This window comes from Drosophila takahashii, chromosome X, assembly GCF_030179915.1.
Source record: "Drosophila takahashii strain IR98-3 E-12201 chromosome X, DtakHiC1v2, whole genome shotgun sequence".
Taxonomy (NCBI): Eukaryota; Metazoa; Arthropoda; class Insecta; order Diptera; family Drosophilidae; genus Drosophila; species Drosophila takahashii.
Window position 1 is genome coordinate 12,069,287 of NC_091683.1, and position 10,866 is coordinate 12,080,152.

The 10,866-nt window shown below is 38.4% G+C and overlaps 1 protein-coding gene and 1 long non-coding RNA gene across 3 annotated transcripts; one reads left to right on the forward strand and one right to left on the reverse strand.

Moving 5' to 3' along the window:
- The first annotated feature begins 108 nt into the window (after positions 1–108).
- LOC108054772 (alanine aminotransferase 1) lies at positions 109–10,288 on the forward strand. Of its 2 annotated transcripts, none has more exons than XM_017137838.3 (7): positions 109–355; positions 3,515–3,728; positions 3,863–4,007; positions 7,599–7,688; positions 7,754–8,016; positions 8,702–9,525; positions 9,588–10,288. In XM_017137838.3, exons 1-7 carry the CDS (start codon positions 340–342, stop codon positions 9,734–9,736), a joined length of 1,701 nt encoding a protein of 566 aa, XP_016993327.1. In that variant the 5' UTR covers positions 109–339; the 3' UTR covers positions 9,737–10,288. The 2 variants fall into 2 exon arrangements, with proteins under 2 accessions (XP_016993327.1, XP_070074645.1); XM_070218544.1 differs by lacking the exon at positions 109–355 and adding an exon at positions 715–830.
- Positions 4,014–6,344, reverse strand: LOC138913792 (uncharacterized). Its single transcript, XR_011419637.1, has 3 exons — positions 5,449–6,344; positions 5,280–5,373; positions 4,014–4,322 (listed from the first exon to the last, which is right to left on the reverse strand). It is a non-coding gene; the product is annotated as an uncharacterized lncRNA (long non-coding RNA).
- Positions 10,289–10,866: the final 578 nt, after the last annotated feature.

Here is a 10,866-nt window from a genome sequence, read left to right on the forward strand (position 1 = left end):
AATGGAAAAAAATGAGAAAATATACTTTTAAATATTACATTTTATATGTTTTCTTTAGACCCAAAGTAGGCTTTTAAAAAATATTCGTCCCTTGTACCTTTTTTAATATATACAGACCAGGACAGGATCGACACTACACAGTTTGGGGCAAATATAAAATTAGAGAGATCCAAAGAACACCATCGGATTCTGGGGCCCCTTTTCCATTGAGCCAAAACTTTGGAACACGCAGTTGGATCTATTTGGTATTCTGGTATTCGAAACTCCCTGCAAAATTTACCATTTCCATGAACTGTTCAAATATCTGATTTCTTTTTTCCACGCATAACGAAGGCAAAGATGTTTAAAAATCGAAGTAAGTATAGATTTATTTTCGAAATTATTTAATTTGCAAAGGTCTAATTGCTTAATTAAATATTTGTAAGGGAAGTATTCAATGTCAGTGAATTAGAAAACTTAGCAATATCATTTATTTGTTTCCGTTATTTTCGAAACATCTGGCGAGCTTTCCAGTGTTGCAACTCGAAGGCGTCTATCGATCTATCGCCGTCTATCGAAAGCCCCCTCCTACGAGGGATGCAGACGTGATATTTTTAAAACTTAATCATCGTGACTTTTCCACGCGCGCTGCAACAATAAGAAAAACATCTAGTCGGTAAATCAACTGAAGACAACAACTGAAAACATTGCCAGCACTTCGATTCGATTTCGGTTCGGTTTCAGTTTCATTTCAGTTGTTTAATTGCGTCTAGCGGCCAAGGAGCTTTGATTTTCTGATTCGATTCTGATTGGAACTCTCGCGCAACACACGCCACACACACACACATTAGGTATATACATGTACATATAGAATATGGTGTATGATAGGTTTATTAATAAGTTTATGGCAGTTTTTTGGGATCACAACAAACGCCGTTAGATAATCGCCACGCCCCCTTACGACGATACGCCCACCAAGGTGAACGCCGATTAAAAAGTGCAGCGAATCGATTTTCCGCTCTTGAACTACATAAATATATATATGTAGTGTATATACATATATATTTAAACACCGTGGCCGAGAAATTCTAATTGGGAGCAGCGAGGAAGTGACAGTGAAAGTGATTTGTGCGCCCAAAAAACTAAATACACTGATTTTGTTTATCGTTTTGCGTGTTTCTTTAATTGAATTGCGTGCCGTGTTTTTTGTGCCTTTTTTTTTGTTGTGTGTGTGTTCATTTTGTGCGGCGTTAACAGCTGTTTAGCAAGCCAATTAGCACATCCCCTCCCCCTTTATCCATTATATTTTCCCGTTTTTTTTTTTGCACCCATCTACGTGTCAATCGAGTTACAATATAATTTGCCGCCGTTTGGCAATGATTATGTTTATAAGTCATAAGTTGGCAAGGGCAAAAAAAACGCAGCTGATCCGAATCGCCAGGTTCTAATTGGATTCCTTATCAGTGCTATCTTATCCAGTTGGGATGCGGACAAATACTTCTGATAATCCGTTACCGGGGGGGTAAAAAAGGGGAGGCCAAAAGGGGGGCAAAGTGCACCAAATCCACATAATATTCTCATTTTTTTAAGTTCGTTGCATAAGCCAGTTTGTTGTCAAAACAAATCACAAACAAAGCGGGAACAGTGCCTCGTAAAATTTGTGTACCCACAAGATATGTATCTAAATTATTATAGAATGTTTAAAGTGTTTCCTTGAGAAAAATATGAATAAAAATAAAATTAATGAGGGATCATGATATACATAACTTGAAATAAATTTTAAATCCAAAATTAGTTCAAAATCAATATCTTATTTCAATTTAAAATCTTGTTCACATAAATGTTTGCGGAAAAAAAAGACAAAAGTTAAAGTAATGTTAAAATGTTAAAAAATTTTATTATTTAAAACAAAACCCTGAAAGAAAACTGTAATTAATTTAAAAACTTGATTTTTTAATCCACCAAGGAAATATTCTTAAAGATTTATTTCTTTATACGCTGATCTACTAAATAAATCATAAACAAAAAGGTTTAGTATTCAAATTTTAAACAAGATTCCCTAAATTGTTCTATATTTATTGATTGTCTTTGGTATAACATATCCAGAGATCACTGTTTAAATGTTTGTCCACCTCTTTAGATCGCAAATTTGGACTTCATGCCCCTTTATGTCTTCCCTTTTCTATGCCAGTTGAAACGCAACCGGTTTTCAAAGAATCTTTAAGTCGAATCACAAAATTATTCCCCAACGAGTTTGGGTTTGACTTGAATAAACAAAACGGCTTTATATACCACCGATATACAAAAATATACGCATGTATAGAATTTATTTTTTTCGGGCCATGTATTTAGAACGTTTTTAATTTCTAAAAATTCGCTGTCGCTAAAAAGAAAGCAAACAATCTGCGGCTGATTGACGCTTGATTTCGGTGCGAAAAAGTATAGTATGTTGGAGGTAATGCGATTTCTGGTCATTGTCATGTTTCTGAAAGATTCTTTGTCAGTTTTATTTTTCGTTTTTTTTAGCATTACGCAATTAGCGCTTCAAAGTGCAAAAATCAGAAACGTTGAATATAATATGTACATATATTAAATTGAGAGATGAGGAATCGTAAGCTTGGATGGGACGTCACTGATAAGCTCCGCTGGTTGGGATTTAGCTCAAAGTCAAAAGTACGCTTGACTGATAGGGGCAACGAATGATAGCCGCCGGATTTTATGGAGAAATAGAGCTATTAAATCATATACATAATGCCAGAGTAAATAACCCAAAAATCCGTTGGCTGCCTCTGAAAAAAAACTTCCACTGCGATAAGAGGTTTAATTAAAGATGGTACATTAACGTAACTTTTAATTACTGCTATTTTTAATTTCTGTATTTTTAAAATATTTAAATAGGCTAAACTTTATAGTCGTAGAGACTCAATTTCTTTACAAAGCGTGAAATTTTTGATTGCATTTTTAAAATGCGCGCCCAAATGCAGCTATTGGGTTTGCGTCCCAACTAAATGCACTTCGCCGCAACAGAGCGGAAAATTTAAATGTAAAATTTTCAAAGTTTGTAAATATTTACTCCTTATCTCTACATGAACGGAAAGCCAATAAATTATCGAACCACTTGCAGAGGCATTGATAAGCCCTAAAAATGTTACTGATAATTTGCCCTGCCGTTGATAAGATCAAATATATTACACCGAAGGAAAAAGATTAATTTCTTAAACGGTACATATTTAATTTTTAATCCAAAGAAGTTATATTTTGTGGGGTTCGAATTTTATAAAATGGTTTCTATTTTAATTTAATTCACTTAAATTTCTTGAATTTTTTCTTAAAATTAAGCTTGTTTTCTTTTGGTGTAGTGATAACAGCTGTCGAATTCGCCGCTCTTATAAAGCTCGACTCTTATACACGCACACACCCTCGATTCCACTTCTTCTTCTTCCTCTTCTTGTGCCGCTAATTTTTTGCCACTTATGCGCTGGTTTTTTAAGCAGCACATTTAGTATTAATTAACCAGAGTTTTCTTTCGTTGCAGAGATAATGAGTCGAATGCTAATTAAGCCCGTTTCGGCCGCTCTGCAGCAGCAGCAGCAGCGCCAGCAGTACGTCATTCGCCGCTGGAAATCGTTCCTGCAGAACAACAACAACAGAACGAAATCGACGACGCCGACTGCGGCCGCAGCAGCGGCAGCGACGTCGCAGCGTCACGGAAAAAGCAACGATTTCATTCAACCGTTAGACGTCCGCCGGTTAGTTTCTTCGCTCGCATGACGAAAAAAGAAGAGAGTGAAAAAGATATCTAAAAACATATCTCTAAAAAATATCCAAAATTTCCCACAAAAGTGTTTATAAAGTGAATTTCTGTATATTTTTTTCCCCTCAGTTCGTTTTCAACCAGCCACAAAATGCCGTCGTCGTCGAAAGCGCTACAATTGGATAACATAAATCCAAACTTCATCGCCATGGAGTATGCGGTTCGCGGTCCTCTGGTAATTCGTGCCGGAGAAATCGAAAAAGAGCTGGAAAAGGTGAGTACTAGTCACTAGTTCTAGTGAAATTGAACCAAACAAAGCGCTAAATGCGACGCCATTATCTAGCGTTTTATTCCCCTTTGATTCCCTCAATTTAATGGCAATTCAAAGCCCGCATTTTAATGTTTAAGCACGCTATATCTTTATATACAAATATGTATGTTGGTGTGTACATATGTATAGATGGGCTGTGCCTGTGTTTGTTTTGCCGCTTTGCCGCCCTTTTATACGTTCAATTCACGCTTGAATGGGCGGGAACGCCGCCGTGAATCATTCACCTCGTAATCACAAACGAACCCATTTCAAGGACACCTGTTGAAAAAAATACCCACGAAAATAAGTAATAAAGTTAAGAAAGTTTTGACTATATTAAAGAGTTCCAAAATATTACATGTTACAAAAAAATAGGGGTAGAATATTCTCATTTATGTGAATTATGTTTTAAAATTGTTTAAAATTAGTGTAGTAAAATTAAGTTTGAAAAAAGCATTAATGGACCTAAATTGTTTTTAATCGCCATATGTTTAATTTCTTTCGTGAGCGAAGAATGTTTACCAAAAAAGAGGGCAAAGCTGATAGAAACAAGTGTTTGTTTTTAGTATACAAGTGTATACACTTGAAAGAACTAGGGTTTTAAAAATTAGTTTGTTTTTCTGAAATTAAAATTAACATTTATATCATAAAGTTTTGTTTTCTGTACATGCTTTTAGTGATTAAAAGTGTATTGCTTCTTGTGTTTTTTTATGAACAATTATGTTTCGACTGAGCCACTTGAAAAATACTGTTTCAAAATCTTAAAGAATTCTGTTTGTTTAACTAAAAATTAAGGAAATAATTTATGGGGTTCCTCAAAACGTATATTCTTTTTCACGGAATATATAGCGCACTTAAAGCTATCGAAAGTAATCCAAGAATTCAGATAGCCCGAGGCAATTGTAATCAAACTGCCGTAAAGTTATCGAAACTTATCTAAAACCGAGCATATTCTTTATAATGCCGAAAATGTTTGCAGTGAACTTTGAGTTGAGGGAATTACACTTTTTGGGGCTGGGTAAACAAGTCAATAAACTAATTAATTTAAGTACTGTTCGCCAGTGTGAATGATTTTTCCCTCGGGAGCTTGCCAAATGCCGCTTACCCGTTTTCTCATCTCAAGAACCCAGTTTTTATTCAGTTTTTCATAACGAGACCATAACTTAATTGCTAATGAATGTTTTCTAATTATTCCAAATTGTATTTCTTAGACTTTAATTGAAGTAGAGGACTCACTTGTGACTAATTTCGGGTTCACTGAACGACCTTCAACTTGGCTTACATAAGTGCGGAAATTCTGGGTGGGCGGGAGGATTCCGTGGACCTTTTCCTTATCAGTGTGAAAGTGAAAAATCATAACAAAGACCGAACATGCGCATGAGCCATGGGAATATGTTGTACACACCACGCTTTCTTGGGATTTCGACTGCGATTTCTCTTCGAACTTTGCTGACCTGCAGCGTACAGTACATATATGCGAAAATATATAACCACATATATTTAAATCCATTGTTGGCCCCGCTGACTTTTCACATTCCCGCTGACAGCCAGTTGATTTCCCCCCAGTTTTCCCGCTGCGATTGATTTCCTTATCCGCACGACCGAATCTTGTGCTGTTCTTTCTGCGTTTTATCAAATTCCTACACTTGTGCACAGATGCACGATTCGATTCTTGGCAGTGTTCCAAGAAAAACTCAAGAAAACCCATCATCTGACAGCAGCAGACATTCTTATCAGTTGAGAATATATTGCCTTTATCCTGGTCTCAATGAAACATGTCACTTTATTAACTGGTAAAAAATATATAATAATATATTGCATTATTCATATTATAACCGGTCCTAATATCAACAATTCTGAATCAAATTTGTTTGTTTTCACTTCCATTTGACATTAAAATACGCTACGTTGATCGTTATAACATATTATTATACTTTCGGCTCGTTCAGCGATAAAGTCCGGGTTGCCAACGCCTTTTATACAAGGCCTATATGATTATACGACCCTAACTGTACGGGTATATAGTTATCAATTATATTGCCACTTAGCACAACAAAAAGTTTGTTTACAACGATTTCGAGTGCGAAATGATTGAAGGGTATAGGTATGGCAAGAAAACATGGGAGAGCGAATCCGTAAATAATTCTAGAAGCGCGAACAGCGCTGGTCAATCAATTAGTGGCCAAGTCTAAATGATGCTAATAACTTGGCTATAATTCTAAGTGGGTTTCAAATTGATCGCCGCATTAGAACTTGTGCGGTTTTTAGTTTTCAATTACTATTTCCCCTTTATTCTCCTAATATTTTTACCGGCATTGTTATATAGAAGCGATACAGCCGATTTCTATACATATTTCCATGTGAAGTACAAACAGACTGCGGGTGCAATCCATTTGCCTCGACTTGGCAACGCTTTTATCAGTAACTTTCGAAATTAAAAAAGAAATAATTACCAAGATTCGATAAGGTGGCGCGATGGCTTTTGTGAGCACGTTTGCACGGTGAGAACTTTGCGAAGAATGACATCCGTGTTGAGCTGCGAATTCCCTAATTTTCCAATAATCACATTGTCAGGCAAAAACACACCGAGTGCCCAGTGACGTCAACGATGTAGCTCACTTACATGGCGCAATTCGCATTATTTAGCCACCCAGAAAAGCACACAATATCCTCCACCCTCCTCCTCCGTGACATTATGTGGTAAATTGCCCATTCGAGCGTGGTTAAATGGAACCCGAGACGACGGGGCCTTTAATGAATGCAACTTGCATGTGCCCTGTGAAAATTGTGTGTTACTCTGTTGACAGTTTCCACAGCGAATTACTGTGTCCTCTGTTCGTGCGGAAAAATGGGGTATAATGAACTCGATTCGGAATGGGATTACTTCTGGCTAGTCGCTTTAAAATTACCAGGAAATCTAGGCAAACATTTACTATTTAAAACGAAATTTAAACCATATTTCACATATTAACATTGTTGGAAACGTAGACCCGTATTTTTATACTACTGAACTATTATATAGGTTTATTCTGTTTCTTTAGAAAATCATTAGGTTCTTTAACGCATTTGACTTAGTTTCTAGAGGGGATTAAAATATAGTATATATAGGATTTTTTAGATCTTTTATTTCAATCCGTTCTGGGTACTTTTTGATACTTCTTGAAAATAGGACATTAGAATTATAACACCTGAAGTACCTTTGTGTACCATTTATTGTTGTATATTTATTCTAAACCTACTTCCCTACTTATCCCTAATAACAGAAAACTGTTTGCCCTATGACACATTAGTGATAAATATTGAATGGAAATTGCAGTTCCATCGATTACTTTTACCCTGATTGTAAATATTCCATGCGGTCAAGTGTTTGTCCTCAATTATAGGGCTGCGCTAATTCCGATTTGAGACCACTTGAGGGTAATTTGCATAGAGAAAGCCGCGAATTAAAAGCTCATTTGATCCGCCTGGCCGGGCTATCATCATCATTCAATTTGACTGTCCACCGAGTAAACAATGTCTAATTCACCATCCGTTTTCGATTGAATTTGATTGCAGGGTGCTAAGAAGCCGTTCGACCAGGTGATCCGTGCCAACATCGGCGACTGCCATGCCATGGGCCAGCAGCCCCTGACCTTCCTGCGACAGGTGAGTGCTTGGCTTTAGTTTGCTCGCTAAATTAAATATTGATTATTATCTATTTTATTCACCAGCTGATGGCGCTGACCTTCGAGACTCGCCTGCTCGATTCGCCCGACTATCCCGAGGACGTGAAGAAGCGCGCCTGTGCCATTCTGGACGGCTGCCAGGGTCAGTCGGTGGGCTCCTACACCGACTCCGCCGGCCTGGAGGTGGTGCGTCGCCAGGTGGCCACCTACATCGAGAGGCGCGACGGCGGCATCGCCAGCGACTGGCAGAACATCTACCTCACCGCCGGCGCCTCGCCAGGCATCAAGAGCATTCTCTCCATGATCAAGTAGGTTCAGGGTTTAACTCAGTTCCGGAAAAAGATAAGACCTTTCTTTTTGGAGACACATATCTCATAAAGCAGGAGATATGCCTTATTTTTGGCATGCAAATTGTAGCTTTATAGCCGCTTTATAGCTCAAGGGTATTATTAACCTAATTTGGTTTATGTAGAAATACTACTGGGTGGTTCCAGAGTTTTGGTAGTAGCGAACCTTATCAAGATAAATTTTGTATGCCTTTGCAAGCGTAGCTCATTAAAATTTTAGGAGTTTATTGCTAACACTTAACTGGATATTGATATAATATATCAAATATATTAAAATATTGATAAAAGATATTAAATATATAAAAATATTGATATAATAGGTATATTAAAAAATATAAATATATTTATTAATCAAGTTTTTCAATTGAGGAATAATAAGAACCATAATTTAAAAGAAGACAATAAGAATATGGCTTTCTTTTGAGGATTATTCCAATGTAAGCTATCAAAAAGTTATCAAAAAAGTTATTCAAATCCAATTTCAACTTGAACATAAGTTTCTCCATATAGAATATAGCTAGACCCAAGCTTTATTAATTGTTTGTGATTTATAAAATGGGAATTTGAATTCACTTAATTAAGTTTCTATGAAAAGAAATCAAAAGCCATGACAACTAATTTCCAACCCATTTCTCGCCCATTTCAGCTCCGAGGTGAACGGCAAGCCGCCAGGCGTGATGGTGCCCATTCCCCAGTACCCACTGTACTCGGCCACCATCTCCGAATACGGCATGTCCAAGGTGGACTACTACCTGGAGGAGGAGACCGGCTGGAGTCTGGGCAGGAAGGAGCTGCAGCGCTCCTACGACGAGGCCAAGAAGACGTGCAATCCGCGCGCCCTGGTCGTGATCAATCCGGGCAATCCCACCGGCCAGGTGCTGACCCGCGAGAACATCGAGGAGATCATCAAGTTCGCCCACGAGAACAAGGTGCTGCTGCTGGCCGACGAGGTGTACCAGGACAATGTGTACGACAAGAACTCCAAGTTCTGGTCCTTCAAGAAGGTGGCCTACGAGATGGGCGAGCCCTACCGCAGCCTAGAGCTGGTCAGCTTCCTGTCCACCTCGAAGGGCTACCTGGGCGAGTGCGGCATTCGCGGCGGCTACATGGAGGTGCTCAATCTGGACCCCAAGGTCAAGGCCATGCTGACCAAGTCGATAACGGCGGCGCTCTGCAGCACCACCGCCGGCCAGGTGGCCGTGAGCGCCCTGGTCAACCCACCGCAGCCGGGAGAGCCCTCCTACGAGCTGTTCAAGCAGGAGCGCGACGCCATCCTGGCCGCTCTGAAGGAGCGCGCCGAGCTGGTTCACAAGGCGCTCAACAGCTTCGAGGGCTACAAGGTGAACCCGGTGCAGGGCGCCATGTACGTCTTCCCCCAGATCGAGATCCCGCCCAAGGCCGTCGAGGCCGCCAAGGCCAAGGGCATGGCCCCCGATGTTTTCTACGCATTTGAGCTGCTCGAGACGAGCGGTGAGTGTTCTTTCGAAGGCATTTCCCTCCCCCTATTTTGCTAATCCTTGGCTCTCTCGCAGGCATTTGCATTGTTCCTGGCAGCGGATTTGGCCAGAAGCCCGGCACCTGGCACTTCCGCAGCACAATCCTCCCGCAGACGGACAAACTGAAGCTGATGATGGAGAAGTTCCGCGTGTTCCACGCCGACTTCATGAAGAAGTACAAGTAGACGACCTCCCCGGCCACACACCCCGTCCTCCGCCCCCGCCCCCAACATCCCTGTGTTAAAGTGTCGATCCTCCAGCTTAGGATTAAAATATAAAATACCTTACTTGTTTTTTTTTTTCTCTTTGTTACCGTGTCATAACTGAATGCTTCTATACTCTTCTTTATATATAAAATATATATAAAATTTTGTGAAACAAAACTCTTGAGTCCCTCTGATTTGTATCCTCTATGACGTTTCCAGTTAGCAATTAACCCAATTAACTATATATAATCTTGATTCGTTTTTGAATTGATTCTCCTGGCGGAGAAGTGACAATAATTTGTTAATTGTTAGAGCCAAGAGTTGTTTATTACTTGTTGGTCGGCGCAAAATTAAAAAATTCTGATATTGTTCTAGACGAAAGTTATTTGCATTGTGTATACGTATGCATATTTATCTACATATTTATAGCCCTGCATGTCCTTTACCCAAATCGATCACGATCAAGTCATTACTAAGTGTTATAGAAAAGAATACAAAAAATTATGAAAATAAATATTATTGTTAAACAAGTTTTGGAATGCTTTTAAATTGGTCAATGGGAGGATCGATTAATCTAGCAGTTTTTTCGCTAAAACAAAGCAAATACTGATTCAAAGTATGGATTGTCATACCTTTCTGAACTCGTTATTAAATTTTCTAACGATTGGCATTTACACCTTGACATTTTATTTATTTTTACTTTTTCGCAAAAAATCATGGGGTACCCCCTTATAAAAAAAATTAAAAATTGACGAAAATTTATTTTTTCCAAAATCACACGGAAAGTGTTCTGGATTAATTGATCATTTTGTTATCTTTTCAAAACAGTACGTATTTTTGGTGTAGGACCATTTTTGGCCAAGTTACACCAAAAAAGCAAAAGAAAAATTCCAATTTTTGTCAAAAAATGAAATCACGGATTTAAAAAAAAAACAAAACCGGTTTTCTCGCTAAAACAAAGCAAATACTGATTCAAAGTATGGATTGTCATACCTTTCTGAACTCGTTATTAAATTTTCTAACGATTGGCATTTACACCTTGACATTTTATTTATTTTTACTTTTTCGCAAAAAATCATGGGGTACCCCCTTATAAAAAAAATTAAAAA